The following is an 18837-nucleotide window of genomic DNA, read 5'->3' on the forward strand; positions in this document are numbered from 1 at the left end:
GTGGAGGATTTCTTTATCATATGTGGCAACTTTTTCATTGGGTCTTTAATTTCGTTGTTGGGCAACAAGGAAATATATGACAGTTGATACATGAAAATTAGTAATGCCACAGTATATCCAAGAACAACTTTAAAAGCGAGTGAGTGCCAAAATCATTTAGACATTTAAAATTTGGAGAATTTTTTTATTTTATGGCCAGTCAAGAGACAGAAAAATGTGACCTCACATATAACATGTCATTTTCATGGCTCCAATGAGCAACAATCAAAAGAGGGAATGCAGTAACTTATGTTGCTATGATTACATATATTTCAGCCCATGACTATGAGATAACCCGTGATCGGTTCAGACTATTGGAGATTCTTGGAGAAGGGCAGTTTGGTGATGTCCACAAAGGAATTTATAATGATAAGGTTTGTCTACCCATACCTTGAGACTGCAGCATCTGTTACTCACTACAAGCATCTGTTTTGAAGACAAACACATATGATGAATATTGCACATTTGACAGGTTCAGAATCCCATCAGGCCTGTATTATCAGTGTCCATTTTTGTCCTAACCTTTCTGCAAAATACCTGAGATATACCATACATGTTTCTCCCCAGCATACTTTAATTTCTGCTGAATGACTTAACATCAACTTGAGGTCAAGGTCACAGCTCAGTATTTAAATTCACATCTTCCCTTTTGCTTTATAACTTAAGATCCATTTGAGACAAAGGGATTTAATTGTATAAGCTTATATATCATACATATAATGGGTTGCATTTGGGGTGCTGTCTTCAAGGTCAAAGTTGTGGATAAATATTTTTAATTTTCTATCACACTTTCCTTTCCACCCTGTAATTTAAACACTGTTTGCAATAAATGAATGAATCTTGGTATACTTATATATCATAACAGCATGCCACACTAGGGATCCTGTCTTTGCAGCTCAGTATTCAAATTTTCTTTCACACTTGCCTCCGCTCTATAATTTTGGAGCCTTTTAAATATAAAAGGATGAAACTGGGTATTATATATCATTAGTAGATGATGTTCCTGCATGTCATGTTAAGGGGTGGGTATCTTGTCTTCAAGGTCATGATCTCATTTTGTTATTTCAAGTTTTCCATCACACTTTCATTTGGAATCATTTGAGATAAATGCTTAAAACTAGATCTTCTTCTTAATGAAGAATGTCACATACCACATTGGGGTCCTTGTCTTCATTAACAAGGTCAGAGGTCAATATATTTGAGATTCTGCGACATTTTCCCTTCTCCTACATAACTTCCTTCTCCTATTTAGGAGTTTTTTTGAGGTAATTGGATGAAATATGGTTGGCATATTGTGAACCAAAAGAAGTGCTGTCTTCCAGTGTCAGGATCCTGTCTTCAAGGTGAAGGTCGTAGGGCAATATTTTAATTTTGTTTTGTTTTGACTTTATAAGTCAGAAGTGCATAGATGAAACATAGTACACTTATTTTTCTTGACACAGTGGTATGTCGAATAGTACAGTTAAAGTTGTCTCTCAAAGGCCAAGGTCACTGACCAAAATTTTTGTACCTCTGTTTGCATCTAATTACTACAATGCACTTTGAGACAGAGCCATGAAACTTGGTTACTTCTATGTCTGTCTAGTAATATCTGTAGCTTTTGTGATAATGGTCAAACTTCATCACTGCTTTATATCGGTGACATCACCATGATAGGATTGGAACAAAAATTCACAGAACTTGCTTTTTCATGTCTAATTTTAGGGAAGAAAAACAAAGCATATATAAATTTGAATCTAATTTTGTACAAAATATTTCTCCAGGTAACATTACACATACTTTCATGAGATGGAATATTATAATCTCATTATTGCATTTTGTTTTTACTTGTATCTTATCAGACGTGCACGACTGAATATGAAAAAAACAAGCTGTCAATCAATACAATTTTTAAAGTTTGAATTATATATTTCAGGCTTATCACTTGATGTGAATACTGTAACACCTTGATAACTTGAATATCATTCACTTAATGTTAATTACAGTAAAACCTTGATAAATTAAATATCAGTCACTTGATGTTGATTACATTAAAAACTTGATAACTTAAATATAAGTCACTTGATGTTGATTACATTAAAACCTTGATAAATTAAATATCAGTCACTTGATGTTGATTACATTAAAACCTTGATAACTTAAATATGAATCACTTGATGTTGATTACATTAAAACCTTGATAAATTAAATATTGTGGCACTGCAGAAAGGACTGACTTGGTTTCAGCATATAACCATCATTGCCAGCAACCATGAAAACATTTTACAGAGGAAAAACAAAGTATGCTTTTTTCTCTCCAGGTTTTATGTTATCTTTGTTTTATTCTGTATGATGGTCAGTAAAGCCATTGCATTTTTTTATAATACAGTAAACCTTTCTTGAAAAACCACTGCTATGAAAGACCACCTGTTTTAAGAGACCATATTCTTAAAGCATACTTTTTTTAAAATATTCTATAGTGTTTTGACCTGACATGAGAAACCATGATGTTTTGGCTGAAGGGGTAGTCTTTTGAGACAGAGTGTACTAGTACTGTACATGTTTGATGTCATGTCATTAAAGGCAAAAAGGTGACACAAGTCTGTCTAACGTAATATCAGTCATCAGTGAGCATTTTTAGCAAATTCTTGAATGAAACATTAATATGTTGACTCAGTTTTATGTATTTATGAAAATGTTTTAATTTTTTTTATTATATTGTATTTTAGAATCCATTATAACTACTATTTGTCTGTATAGAAACACTATTTTTCATCAGGATGGAAATCAGATTCCTGTAGCCATCAAGACTTGTAAGGAAGACAATGAGGAGTCCATGACAGAAAAGTTCCTGGAGGAGGCCTGTAAGTTGATGAAATCTTCACAGTAGACAAGATGACGCATTTTAAAAAGACACCAGTTTCATAAAATTGTCAGAATTTAATCTTATATTGCACTTTTAAAATCCCTTTTATGTGACAATCTCAGGATCTCAAAATCTCTTTTTAAAAGCAGCAATACAAAACACATTGCATTTGCATAGCTCCTCTTTTTTTCATGCAGAGAAACCTCGGTGAACACATTTACCCCCACCCAAGTGAAGAATTGTCAATAAGGCATGGTCCACTAACGCACCTTGCATACCCAAGTGCAGAACAGTCATCTTTTTGAGGGACACCATGTTAATGGACATGTGTCAGATCTCTGACCAGGGAACAGTTGCTTGTGCTTAACTGCATTGCAGTCTTAATTCAACAAATATTGTATCTCAGTGTTACATTTGTACTCTCCATATTCATTTGACATGCTGGTAACCCCTGCTCCCTTTCAGAATTTGGTTCTTTAAGGAACATCTTAGGTTACTACATTGTATCCCAACACTTAAGAGTTAGGGTACACCCATATTCACTCTCAATTGCAAATGGTTACAGGTAAGTCTTTTGTGTTAAGGAAAATCAGCACAACAAAGGCCCTACCCTAACATAGCAAAAATGACATATTCCATTTTCTTAGTCGTCTAAACATCAAATTTGATGGGGTTTTTTTTTCATCTTGGTATATTGATGATTGTTCTAATAACTCATAATGCATTATTAATGCATTTGTGTTTATAATAATTGCAGAAGTTTAGTAACTGAATGTCTTACTTTTCTATAAAGAAAACACTGGAAAAGTTCCCATTGTTTACCTCGTTCATGCACTGGGATATATAAAGCACACACCGTATAAATAACAGGTGAGTTCATGTTTGACGTATCATTGTTTTCTTACAGGAAATTTATATTTCTGAGAACAATTTGGGGATGTTCTGAAGAAGTGTGGTCACAAGAAGGCCCCTTGATACACTCACCCAGGTTGCCTAACAAGTTCGGAATGCAGATTTAAAAACATCATTGTGCATTTGTTTAATATTATTGTCGGTTGAATTCTGGAATTCAACTGGTTCCATACACACAGAGGGCAGAGGAAATGTCTCTCCCACTCATCTTCAGAAATTTCAGGTTTCTCTTTGAAAGAGCCGTAAGATGATTAGCTCTTTGGGTTGGAAGAGCACTCCCAGGAGATTATGGGAATATTCCCATGTCCCAGGAGATTATGGGAGCTGCACTGCACCTAACACTTCTGAGACATTGATCCTATCTGCCCCTCTCTCTTTTGAGAACAGAAGATGTTCACTATAGACTATCAAGGGCTATAGAGCTGCTGTTTCCAACACACACAATTCTCAGTTATCTATGGGCATGGCAGATGGTTTGGATTTACACTTTGCTGATCTCATTAAGTATTTTGAGCAGCAGACACCTGATTCCTGCCCTCATGGATGCAATCAATCTTGCGTTTTATGGCCTTTAACCAAAGCTTCCTAGGAACCATTGAGTGAGGCTTCCTTTCAGGGCCTTACTCTAAGAACTTTTTTACTTCCTTGGCATCAGAATCTGTTTCTTTGCTTTGTGATCCAGGATTTTTTTAGCAAAAGACTGTTACCTTTGGTATGTTCCCTATTATTGAGACCCCCCCCCCCATCTCATTTAATCTGTGCTTGTAATGATTAAGATAGGTTTTTATGCACTCTTAAGACATTTCTATCCTCATAACTCCAAAGGGCAATGGAGGGGTAGGAAACATGTTTTCCTTCCTCCTAATGGCTTCATTGATATTTTGGCATGTACCAACTAATGGTGGAATGTCGCTACTGTCAAAAAAGAGCATATTAGTTCCTAACTAATAGAGACCTTTTTTTAAATGAAACTTAAAGCCCATGAGGTTAGGACCATCACTGCCATTTTTAATCCTGCTTCCTTAGAGGACATCATAAAGGCAGCATTCTAGCGATCACATATTACCTTCTCTTTAGCACAACAAAGTGAGGTATTTTTTCTCCCTGACACAGTTGTGGCATAGCTTTGGTTCAGAGAGACACCCACATTCAGTAAGTTAATCTCTCATTCATGCAAATGGTGAGCACATCTTTGTTTTTGATCACTTTCAACACAACAAGCCCACCTAACTGACAAATGCAGGTACACAATAGTGACAAGAACTGGGCACAATGATAAATTTTTAACCGCTGTATTTCTTAACATAGTGCAGTATGTATCATGGTATACAGCAGTTATATCAGGGACAAGCAATTTAATGTTCTGGGGGGTAGTGTCCTGATGCTTCATTTGTCATTCACTGCAAAAACGATCAAGCTCTGATTTATAGCAAAATGAAACCATATTACAGACCTGCCAACCCCGACAAGTCCATCTCAGTAAGGCAGCTGATTTTTTCTCCATAGGATTGACCAGTTTTCAGTAAGGTGTAACAGAATATCAATAACTGCTACTGTAAAGCTGGAAAACAATAATTAAAAGTTCAACACAGCGATGATAACATTATGTTTAACTTTAAAGTTTGTAAAGTACGTGTAGACCTTATTTACCACTATTACAGTTGCACAAACTTTAGTTCCAAACCCTACAATAATAATAATAATAATAATGACTTTATTTAAAGAGGGAAACTCAATTAGCTAAGAACTAATCTACCTTGAGGCCCTCATACAAAGGAATGTATTTATTTTAGCTGCACCTCAGAAGCCACTGATATATTGGGTTTGGACGAAGGAAATAGAGTGGGCATTTCTAATCTCAGCTGGAATACTATTCCAGAACAAAGTTCCAGAGTATTGGAAACTTTTTAAAAATAATTCCTTATTTGGTTTGGGAATTTTATACAGTTTGGTAGACATGGATCACAGGTGGGGATTATTGCCAGGTTGCCTATACTGGAATAGTGACTGTAAATATTCAGGAGCGCTATTATTGGATATCATGTACATTAATTTGGCTTTTCTCAAACAGGTTTGGTCTTTAATAGGTAATATTTTACATGATAAATTTTCCTTACTTTATGGATTGATATTAGCCCAAATGCTCTTTTTTTTGAAGATGTGCCAGCTTTGTTAAGTTTTTATCATTTGAATTACAGTAGTCTAAATAGTGTTGTATGTGACTGTTGTAAAATAGTTTTCTGTGCCTTTCAGGAAGAAAATGTCTTATCATACTGAGAATCCATAAACTTGAATTGCCTTTTTCACTGATATGTTTGATATGTTCAGTCCATGTTAGGTTATTATCTACCAAAACTTTGAGTGGGATGCCAACACCCAGACATGATATTCATGAGAGAGGGGCAGTAAACAAACACACTCAGCAAATGAAAAACTATTTAGTGGGTTAGACAAATTACAAAAACAATTCACACAGAAAACAACTCCCCTGCATATCATAGGATGATTCACAGTGTTACAAAGGAATACTTAACACATAATATGCTAGTGTACACTATTAAATAACTAAACAAAATTACGTTTTTTTTTTAAAATCCAGAAGTTTTCCAAATATTGGATTTGGCTTGAATTTATTTCTCAACATCCCATTTGACCACGATGCTGGCATGCTTGGCACATGTCAATCATATGATTAAAGGATCATAAATATGATTATATTTCTAATAGTCAAAATTAAATTTTGACAAATTCATCTGTTTTGTAAAAATATAAGAATTTTTAAAAATATTTCACCATAAGAATAAAACATGTTCTTACTATCATTAAATTCATAATAAGATTAGTCAGGAATTTTCTTGCATTCCTTACTGGCAGAAAGACTGAAGTAATTATGAAAACATACCATGGTACCTGCCACCGGAAAAATACTGTGGTATACCAGTAGTACCACAAACCTCTAAAAATGGTGACTGGTTATATATTGCTGCTACTAAAATTTAGGGTTGGGGTCAGTAAAATTTAATTTTGCAGTACATAACCTGCCACTATTGCTGAATGCCCTCCTATGACCCTACTCTGATGTCCTGGCCTAATTGTTTTTTTTGAAAAAGATGACTGTTTTGTGAATAGGCATGTGAGGTGCAAGTATCGACTGTTTCTCGTAAACAGTTCTTCACTCGTTGGGAAGATGTATTCGCACCAAATGAATGAGGTTTTTCAGCTTCAAAAAAAACAAAAAAGTAGCAATGCACAAGCAATGGATTAGTATGGTATAAAAAAAGTTAGTTTTCCTACCACTCAAAAAATAGATTTATTCTCAAATGCCATTCATTTTGTCCACAGGCATATATATATAAAGTGAGAAGTTTTAAATTACAGGTAAGACAGTTTTCTGAGAATTGATAATGAGCAAGGTAATTATGACTCCATAGCTTCCTTTTATTCAGTGATTCAAATTTTGCATTTTGTTCCAGATATCATGCAACAGTTTGATCACCCCCATATCATCAAGTTGATTGGGATTTGCTCAGAAACCAGCCCAGTGTGGATAGTTATGGAACTGGCACGGCACGGTGAGGTAGGCAATCAGTTATTCAGTTACTCAGTTCATTTAGTTGCAAAACTAAGCTTTTTGACTGACAGTTTAAATTGGTCAAAAAGGGACACCCACATCTTTTCAATCACCCTATTGCTGTTTGCTTCTTTATTTAAATAAGTTTTCACTTGTTAAGGATTTTGTTTGCTTAGTAATTGACACTTCACAAAAAACAACTGCATAATTAGACCAATACAGACCAAGTGACTCTTGTTTAAAAATATATGCCAGTGTACTCTGATTACACCTAGAGTTTATATGAGAATGATACAAAGACCAGATTGCATCTATGGGTGACTACTCCACATTCAAAGTGTCTTCTCTGGGTCCCAGGTATATTTAACTACAATTTAATTAATTGAATTTAATTGCAGAATTATGTGTACTCTGATTATAAGTTCACAAGATATTAATCCACATGAGGTTATTGAGGGGAAATATGCCCTTGAATTAAATTGAGTCTACAAGATATTAATCCAAATGAGGTTTTTGAGGGGAAATATGCCCTTGAATTAAACTGAGTCTACAAGATATTAATCCAAATGAGGTTATTGAGGGGAGCCCTTGAATTAAACTGAGTCTACAAGATATTAATCCAAATGAGGTTATTGAGGGGAAATAGGTCCTTGAATTAAACTGAGTCTACAATATATTAATCCAAATGTTGTTATTGAGGGGAAATATGCCTTTGAATTAAACCGAGTCTACAAGATATTAATCCAAATGAGGTTATTATTTTTGGTTGGCTCTTAAAAAAAACTTGCTTGATATCCAGAAATTTTATATACTATTTAAAATCATTCCAGTTTTAGAAAATATATTTTGTGGAAAATTGGAGTGTCTGTTTATTTAGGTTAGTTATCATAAACTCTATTTATTTTGTCAGTACTGGGAAGTAGAATGAAATACAAGTACATGTGTGATGAAAACATGCCACTTACTGAGCTATTAGATGTATGTCTCTGAACAATAATCCATTCTCACATGACTAGATATCAGCATAGTTTCTATCAAGGTTTCAGATCCGTCTATGGATGAGTTTGCATCCTATGCACATGGGTTGTGTCATCTTTCATCCTATGCACATGGGTTGTGTCAACTTTCATCCTCTGCACATGGTTTGTGTCAACTTTCATCCTATGCACATGGGTTGTGTCAACTTTCATCCTACACACATGGATTGTCAACTTTCATCCTATGCACATGGTTTGTGTCAACTTTCATCCTATGCACATGGGTTGTGTAAACTTTCATCCTACACACATGGGTTGTCATCTTTATCCTATGCACATGGGTTGTCAACTTTATCCTATGCACATGGGCTGTGTCAACTTTCATCCTATGCACATGGTTTGTGTCAACTTTCATCCTATGCACATGGGTTATGTCAACTTTCATCCTATGCACATGGGTTGTCAACTTTTATCCTATGCACATGGGTTGTGTCAACTTTCATCCTATGCACATGGGTTGTCAGCTTTATCCTATGCACATGGGTTGTGCCAACTTTCATCCTATGCACATGGGTTGTCAACTTTCATCCTACACACATGGTTTGTGTCAACTTTCATCCTCTGCTCATGGGTTGTGTCAGCCTTCAGAGAATCATCATAAACATTGCTTACTATTAATTAACAGTTTTCATGGAGTACCAACCTTTCATTGTCACTACAAGCTACAAATTTTAAAATCCAATTAACTCTGATCCTTTGAAGGAAACAGAGGGACATCTTCCCCAATTCTTGATTTTAAGTGCTATTGACCATGTCATTTTTTTTGCAAAAATCAAAAAGATTGATGCCTACAAAAATGTAATTAATTCACAGTAGATTGCCTGTAGTACTTAAGATTTGTCAGAAGATATGTTAGCCCAGGTAACAAAGCTTGGCCATCCCAGAAGCATGGAAAATTTGTAGCTATTACGATTAGCTTGGGTATTTTTTTATCATAGCCACACTAGCTAGACCATTTATAAATCAAAGCTCTATTATGACATACATTTACAGCACAGACAAGGTTATATCAACCAGGATAGCAGATGCCGGTTGGTTAAGATTCAGAAACTAAATGTTCACTACGTTCAGTTTGACTGATTCCTATACAGAACAAGCATGAATTTTCATTCAGGATATTTTTTTGGGCTATATCATTCATGAAGGATTATTATGGATGACACTGAACTGCTAATTTTAATTGGACTAATAAATATTTTATTTTGGGATGTTTCAACAATGTCTGTTTAAAGATCAATGGTGTGTGTGTGTGTCTAACTTTTGCATTCATTTGCTCATTTTATTTTCTTCAGATGAGGGCTTACCTGCAGAACAACAAACATCGACTAGATCTCACAACTCTCATTTTGTATGCATACCAGCTTAGTACAGCACTTTCGTATTTAGAGAGCAAAAAGTTTGTACACAGGTTAGTAACTTTATTATTTTATGTGTATGAGGAACTATGGCTAGTCCTTGTTAGGTCAATTGCTGATTGATGCATTTATGAGCAGCAGTGGCTTAGTTATTAGCCCACTGGACTTTCAATCTTCAGAAGTTGGGTTGGAATTCTGCTCTTACCAGCCTTCCGTTTGCTGATCTGTCCCTGAACAGGACACTTTACCGCCTTTGTCTTGGCACTAATTAGTCTTCCATGTATACATATATACACACACACACACACTTTGATTTCAACAGAGGCTTTCTTTGTTCATTTTTGGAAAACTCCTTTATTATCAAACATTCTTAAAAAATTGATATGCATAGTGATTGATTTAATATGATTAACAATGATACTGGATTTGTCAAGATCAGACTTTGGCCAGAGCTTGAACCCATATGCTTGCTGCTTATATACTCTGTTTACACTCGAAGTAGCTAACCATGTTTTTTCCCTTATTTTATTTAAGATATTTCTGTTAATAATGTATTTTATTTTATCCTCTCATTTTGCAGAGATATAGCAGCCCGTAATGTCCTTGTGTCATCACATGACTGTGTGAAATTAGGAGACTTCGGCCTATCAAGATGGGTTGAAGAACAAAGCTATTATAAAGGTATAACATGTTCAAATTTATTAAATTGTAGCATAAATGTATGTAACAGTCATCTAGCAACAGAACATAGCAAATTCACAGAGCATAAAAAAATATTTATAGTTCTATGAGGAGTAGCATTCATTTGAAATGTATGAGACTTTGTTTTCCATACATGTTCTGGACGTTTATGCATGTTTATAATAACTATACTTTATCACTCTGAGTACACTCACTCAAATAGAGCCATAGAATTGAACACACCTTGAATTAATCTGTATCACCTGGCTGTTTGATGCATTCAAAAAGGTGTCGTGAACATGATAAAAATGAAGTGTTTTACATTGTTCACTAAATACTCCATTTAAAACAGTTCCAATCCATGGAGTAAATTATTATATTATTTTAATCCTTATCTAGCTCCATGCCACTGTCTTGACTTAAAAATGTGGATGCCTATAACATTCTTTGGGGCCCAGGGTGGCCAAGTGGTCTTAAGTGCTCACCTTTATGGATCACTCATATGTATATCCATCCATTGGTTTGTTCTGTCCAAGAAACTTGTTAACAAGAGCACAAAAAAGTACTACTCCACGTAGACAAATGAAGTTTGGTAAGTATATTTGTATCCATTTTTGGGTCATTACCGCAATTTTTCCCATTAGTTTTCTTCACATTTTAAAAAAAAAATTCACTTGAGGCAGATAAATGAAATTTAATTGTATGTATATGTAGATCATCTGATTTTCGGATCCATTCAAACAAATTTTCTGGGTTTTTTGAAACATGTATTAATTATTTAGATTAGTTTTGACTAAAACCTTCGTGATTGACTCGAGTAAAACCACATAAAGTAGATTAATGAAGTGTTGTATATATGTTTATATTTATGTGTTGCTGGCCTAATTTTGGGTCTTTATGGTAAATTTTTCCATTTATATTACACATTTTGTAACTTTCTGGACTTTAAAAATAAAAGCCTAAGTCATCAGCATGATTAAACATAATAGAGACTGACCTTGGCAGCACTTGTGTTGATAGCAAACAAAATAGAGACTGTCTTAGGCAGCACTTGTGTTGATTACAAACATAATAGAGACTATCTTAGGCAGCACTTGTGTTGATTACAAACATAATAGAGACTTCTTAGGCAGTACTTGTGTTGATTTCAAACAAACTAGAGACTGTCTTAGGCAGTACGTGTGTTGATTACAAACATAATAGAGACTTCTTAGGCAGTACTTGTGTTGATTACAGACATTTTAGAGACTTCTTAGGCAGTACTTGTGTTGATTACAGACATCATAGAGACTGTCTTAGGCAGCACTTGTGTTGATTACAAATATAATAGAGACTTCTTAGGCAGCACTTGTGTTGATTACAAACATTTTAGAGACTTCTTAGACAGCACTTATGTTGATTTCAAACAAAATAGAGACTGTCTTAGGCAGTGCTTGTGTTGATTACACTTATGGCAAAAAAGTAACTTTGTCATCTTAAATATCTCTCATAATCACCAGGAGAGGATGTAGAAGTTGCCCAGAACCACACAAAATCTTGTCTAGAAAACTGACAGATTATGAAAGCAGCTGATTGCCTTTAAATTTAAAAATGGAAAGGGTTTATTTGCAGCTAGATTGTGTCAGTGAATTGATCAGAAGCACAAGGAATCAATGTTTATGATGCCTGGTCATAGCTAATTACATATTCAACTGAAACAAAGGATCTACTCCACAATAATGCCACCCATTGGCTGTGAGGTATACCTGAGTATTTAGATAATTCTTCCAAAAAATCACCAACAGGAACTTGTAATTGATTAGAAAAGCTTTTGTGCCATTTTAGATGAGAAAAAAGACTTTCAATAACCATGAACATCAGTAGATATGGTTTATTTCTCCTCAAATTGACAAACATCAATTGTTATTCCTGCCATGAAGCCATTGTGCAGGTGGCACAAGGGAAAAATTTAAGGTTGAACCAAATGACAGTACCTGTTGTACAAAATATGGTTGAAGGCCCTGTTTACATTGTCTTAGTGCAATAAGTCCAAAGCTTGGTACTGTGATTTCACCAATTTTCATGAATTTTGATATTTCCCCAAACCACTAAAAGACTCAACAAAAAATTAGCTAAACTACATGTTATGTAAAATCTCCCAATCCTTTTTTTATTATTGAAATGTTTCTCACAATCAACAAATCTGTTTAATAATCAATTTCATTATTGTAATCTGGTAATTAAGTATTAGCTTTTACATGTGTTTGTTTTATTTTAACCTTTTGAAAATAAATTAAAGCATTTTATATTGTTTCCATGCACATGTATGTACACAATATCTGGTAACTATAATTTCCATGCACCGGGGTAAATCAGTATACCTTGAGATAAGTAAGTATAAAGAGAACAAGAAAACGCAAAAGGTATTCAAATACTAGTATTACTGAAAATGATAGATAAATGATGAAAATTAGATTTAATACTTACTCAAATCAGTATTTAATTCAAATGAAACTTTTATCAAAAAATGTAAGCCTTTTTGAAAGCAGATCACATTTATCTATGCATTTTTAATCCAAGTGAATAACATGACTCCAGTACTTGAGCTTGTCACACAATGACTAATGAAACACTATTTCTATACACTAAGAACTCACACAACCACTAATTAAACACTATTTTCATACACTAAGTACTCACACAACAACTAATGAAACACTGTTTCTATACACTAAGTACTCACACAACTACTAATGAAACACTATTTCTATACACTAAGTACTCACACAACAACTAATGAAACACTATATCTATACACTAAGTACAACAGATTATTGAAGCTCAACTTCATAGATTTTTAAACAAAACCCTTGAATCAACATTATGTCAGTAAGTCAGCTGGTATACACAACATGATCACCAGGTAAATAATCCTGAAATGGCTGAAATAAACAGCTTTATTAAACTTATTGATAAGTAGGTAAAATCCTTCACACATTTTTGGGTGATCTGCAAATATCACAATGAAATACTTGATCAGTTAGGTTCTAAGGTCCACTAATACATTACTCCAGTTTTCACCAGTGACATCTTCCTTTTCACTTATGGTCTCTGTGACCTGTTGGAAGTGTGAATTTCGTTTTTTCTGTTGTCTTTATTTATTGTACAGTCTAGTGGCTGAAGTTGGCAGGCAGGCACAACAAAAGAGAGATATCATTGTCTTTCAATTTAGTTAGTATCTTTGCACTTTGATGGGCTCAGAACGCATAAAATGTTGAGCTCTGGGACAAAAACATGCTGCAGTGATTGAGCTTGAAATTGCTTGATTTGTGCTCATCAGCATTTTAACCATTCAAGTTACCATATTGGGTAGCATAGTTCTGTTCTTTTTTTTATTCTTAATCTTAGGTATTTGTAGATGTAAATCCATGAAGTTAAAAACCTACAGATATATAAATATGAACAGGCAAATCCATGAATTTAAATACCAATGTATTTTTTTATATACAAAAGCACAAAAATTGAAACTCGGAAAAAATAAATAAAAACACAATATCTGACATTTTGCTTTTTTCATTATGAAAAATACAAATAAGCATTGATATCTGAGATCTTTTTTTTAAATTCTGGCAGCAGCAACTCAACAAATTATAATAATATTAGTAAACAGTTTTCATAAAACTGATTACTTTATCAAGTATCTCAGAAAGCTACACACTTCTCCATGTTTTGCCAGTAGGTAGATGTGACTTCATCCAGTTTGTGGAACCTAGGATGGGCTTTTCTAAAACCAGTTGACGTGGAGAAATGAAATTTGATTGCATCTTTGGATATATATATATGTGGATGACCTGTTCAAATTCTGATTCCATTATAGTAATTGTTTTAAAAACAATTCAGAATTTTTTGAATTTAATGACTTGGACTTTATGGTCTGCAGTGGGGGAGTATGTATTTTACAAACACAAATCCAGTTTATCATGAGAATACCCTCTATAAATCAAAATCTTTTTATACTCTGTACTCCCTTGTCAATCACATCATTTCAGAGTCAAAATTATGAACCAGTTTAGTTTTAAAAAAATAAGTGTCCATGTCATGAAAGTCTGTATGGTCTTGTCTTTAGTGTCCAGTTAATGACATGCATAATTGCTTCCCATAAAAATTTCAGTTTTTAGTCACCATAATGAATGGAGCTGGGACATAAAGTATTTACGTTGTATATCCATCGATGCATATTATTATTTTGCTTTTAGGTCAGTTTTAAAACAGTGTGGTGGAGCATCTTGTTCATTGAACATATTTCTAGTGTCTGTAATAATTTATGCAATTCACTTTAGTTTCTTTTTGCTTTCTTTTTAACAATAGCTTCCAAAGGGAAACTACCCATCAAATGGATGGCCCCAGAATCCATTAACTTCCGTAGATTTACAGCAGCTAGTGATGTGTGGATGTTTGGTAAGTGTGAAATAGGTTGTCTGCATGTATTAACTATTGCTTATAAGTCTAGAAATGAGTTATTACAATATTTATTACTTTTTTCAGTGCATGAAATTATTCCTTGTTGATATTTTAAGTATTTATTTAAGTCCTGATCTCTAATTAATTTATCCTCATTTTAGCCAGCCCTATCACTACTTGGTTTCATTTTTCCAAAGGATGTTTTATATCCCTACCTGGTTTCGTTTTTTTCCCCTCAGGTTTTTAAAATAGTGATGTGTTTTATTCAAGCACATACTATATTCATCATTTTAATTGCGGTGATTTTTCAGCAAGAAGAGTCATAAAGCAGCAAGTTACAAATATTTTTATCATCCTTTCTTGTCCACTTTATGTTGTAAGCATACTCTTGTCATGAGCCCCAACAGAATGCGGTAGTTGGGTTCCATAACAATTGGCCAAAGGCATTATGCTTTACTTTGACAATTGTGTTCATTACCAAACTACAGACCGCTCTGGTGGCCTAGTGGTTAGAGTGTCTGCCTTGGATGCGAGAGGTTGTGGGTTTGATTCCCGGCCAAGTCATACCAAAGACTTACAACAATGGTACTAACAGCTGCCTCACTAGGCACTCAGCATTAAGAGGTTAGTGTTAGGACTGGTTGACCTAGTGTCAGGATAATGTGACTGGGTGGGACATCATGCTTAATGTCTGCGACATGATGTCCCAGTGCTAGGCACCACTATAAACTGCCACACTGCAAACATTGAAGCAATATGACTGAAAAAGTGTTAAAGCTACGTTAAAAATCCAAATCACACACACACACATAAACACCTTACTACAGTACAGTGAGAATGATCAAAAATTAGATGAATGTATTAATTACCTAATTGAAAAACAAAAATGATAAAAAATTAGATGAATGTATTAATTACCATACTGCTTTACAGTGAGTACAATCAAGAATTAGATAAATACATTAATTACCATACTGCATTACAGTGAGTACAATCAAGAATTAGACAAATACATTTTTTACCATACTGCATTACAGTGAGTACAATCAAGAATTAGACAAATACATTTTTTACCATACTGCATTACAGTAAGAATGATCAAGAATTGGAAGAATGTATTAATTACCTAATTGAAAAACAAAAATGATAAAAAATTAGATGAATGTATTAATTACCATACTGCTTTACAGTGAGTACAATCAAGAATTATACAGATACATTAACTACCATACTGCTTTACAGTGAGTACAATCAAGAATTAGACAAATACATTAATTACCATACTGCTTTACAGTGAGTACAATCAAGAATTATACAGATACATTAACTACCATACTGCTTTACAGTGAGTACAGTCAAGAATTATGCAAATACATTAATTACCATACTGCATTACAGTGAGTACAATCAAGAATTATTCAGATACATTAACTACCATACTGCTTTACAGTGAGTACAATCAAGAATTAGACAAATACATTAATTACCATACTGCATTACAGTGAGTACAATCAAGAATTATTCAGATACATTAACTACCATACTGCTTTACAGTGAGTACAATCAAGAATTAGACAAATACATTAATTACCATACTGCATTACAGTGAGTACAATCAAGAATTATTCAGATACATTAACTACCATACTGCTTTACAGTGAGTACAATCAAGAATTAGACAAATACATTAATTACCATACTGCATTACAGTGAGTACAATCAAGAATTGTACAAATACATTAACTACCATACTGCTTTACAGTAAGAATGATCAAGAATTGGAAGAATGTATTAATTACCTAATTGAAAAACAAAAATGACCAAGAATTAGATGAATGGGTTAATTAACAAACTGAAGTACAGTAAGAATGATCAGGAACTGAACGAATGTTTTAATTACCTAACTTAAGCGAGAATGATCAGGAGCTCGATGAATTTATTACTTAGCAAACTCTAGTACAGCGAGAATGATCAAGAATTAGACATATGTGTTAATCGTCAGTACAGCAAGACTATAAGTAAATTCAGTGAATGTGTGTGTTGTGCAGTAAGGTGAATGTTTGTATTGGGTGGCAGGGGGAATGTGTGTGTTGGACAGTAGGGGAAATACACAAAATGACAGTCAAACATATACTGTTACTATCTGCCAATTTTATGTAACTATTGGAATTAAGAGCATTCCATGTTCAGTGAAAATTAATCATTGCTGTATACGAACATTAATACAGAATTATATGTAAGCTATCAGCTTCTGAAACTTGGCTGATTTTTTTAAATATATATTTACCAGCTCGGCTAATGTTTGAGTATGGTCATCTAAGGGATAGTAATAAAATTGGCAGCCATGACACAACTGTGTTATATCCAGCCCTGAGCTATAAAGATGTGGGTTAAAGCAGAGTTCTTCTGTATATTTAGAAAACCATTCCCTACTTTCAACAAAGTCATTAGTTTCCTTTTGGGCTCTGTTTTATCAACAGCTCAAAATATAGCACAGCCTACCATGTTGGATGTATAAAGTATTTTGACACTCTTTCTTTTGCCATAAAGCACTTCACTGTACCACTGCCCTTCTGAAAATCTGGACAAGGTCATATATCTTCTTAAATTGTGTTCATTTAATTGTAGATCTTTGCTAATAAGAACTAATTAAGTGCTCTTGTATCATTAAAGGCCTTATTTTTGAAGTTTTGATGCATTATTATAGCAGTTTTGATGGAACGTGCCTTGTTATAATGTCCCCTCACTTACAAGGCATGTCACTTGTATGGCTCCAATGACCAGTGTTTAAAAGTTGCAAACCAGTTTTAAAGCTGTTTTTTTTTTATATAAAAAAATTTTAAAATACATTCCATGGTTGAGGTTCTGTCCATTAACAATGCAAATTACATATTGGAAAATGATCCTACACTAAACCTGATACTTATAATTGCAAGTAAATATTTTTATCATGATACGAACATGATTTTCCACAATTTGATTATTTTGGCTTTTGCAACAAAATATGTTCCAAAATCAAGATTGAGAAAAAGAATAAGAAAACCTTTAGGAATGCTTCGTTTCTTTTAATGTCATTTTACCAATAAACTTTTTTATGTGCTATTGATGTTGATCTGAAATATATTATTTCCACCGGAGCTTATGTACAATAGTATCACAGGAGATAGACGTCTGTGAGGTGCGTCAGAATGGGTGATGTGCAATATGATCCTTACAATCAGGGTCGTCTGATGAAAGCTCGTTAAAAAGAGTATGAGGGAATATATCATTGTCATTTCTGATCCTTATTTTGCTAATATAACTAATGTTTCCAAAGTAATGAGAGGTATCGCCAAGAAGTAGATTTCTTAAACGGTGAAAGTAAATACATAAGTGCTTCAGAACTGGGGTTTAAGAAGATGGACCACCCTGCTGTAGTGTATGCATTTTTGTTTTCGTAAGGTGCTATAAATCAGAGAACGATTAAAACTTCGTTGCTAACATACACCTTACAAACAGGGACTGAAAGAGTTAACAATGTTTATTGACACAAAATGAATGCCATAAAGCTCCATGGGTAGCATTAATTATATCTGGTAAAGGAAAAACTTAAGAAATTTAGAACGCCATCTGCTGTCATGATGCCATGCTAATCTCTAGTATGCCATTATGACAACAGATGGCAACACAAGTTTGACAACAAAGACGATACTGATAAAACTTAGTAATTGCATTGTTGCAAGGCCAAATCTGTATGAAAACAGCAGCTGGAATGATGTAATTGTAATATGATAAGTTTATAAACAGAATATACAAAACTTGAAATAACTGACATAGCGTTTGCCATATGACAAACTTCAGAATCAGTTCAGTAGTTGGCAAACTGCAAGACACAATGACGCAGAAGGAATGTAGATCTAAACACTTGCAAGCAGCCATTTACAGCTTGCATCAATAAAGAATAGAAAATTCATGACT

The 18837-nt window shown here is 34.0% G+C and overlaps 1 protein-coding gene across 10 annotated transcripts in view; it reads left to right on the top strand.

Moving 5' to 3' along the window:
- LOC149807832 (focal adhesion kinase 1-like) overlaps positions 1 to 18837 on the top strand; it is a 242187-nt gene that overhangs the window by 193136 nt on the left and 30214 nt on the right. For all 10 annotated transcript variants that reach the window (XM_089971208.1, XM_089971144.1, XM_089971216.1 and 7 more), the window contains 6 exons: positions 316 to 413; positions 2798 to 2882; positions 7270 to 7373; positions 9697 to 9812; positions 10340 to 10440; positions 14788 to 14877. In XM_089971208.1, the coding sequence (XP_089827334.1) occupies positions 316 to 413; positions 2798 to 2882; positions 7270 to 7373; positions 9697 to 9812; positions 10340 to 10440; positions 14788 to 14877 (594 nt within the window). The remainder of the gene's footprint in view (positions 1 to 315; positions 414 to 2797; positions 2883 to 7269; positions 7374 to 9696; positions 9813 to 10339; positions 10441 to 14787; positions 14878 to 18837) is intronic.

Source organism: Sinohyriopsis cumingii, chromosome 1 (genome assembly GCF_028554795.1).
Source record: "Sinohyriopsis cumingii isolate HCF-2022 chromosome 1, ASM2855479v2, whole genome shotgun sequence".
NCBI lineage: Eukaryota > Metazoa > Mollusca > Bivalvia > Unionida > Unionidae > Sinohyriopsis > Sinohyriopsis cumingii.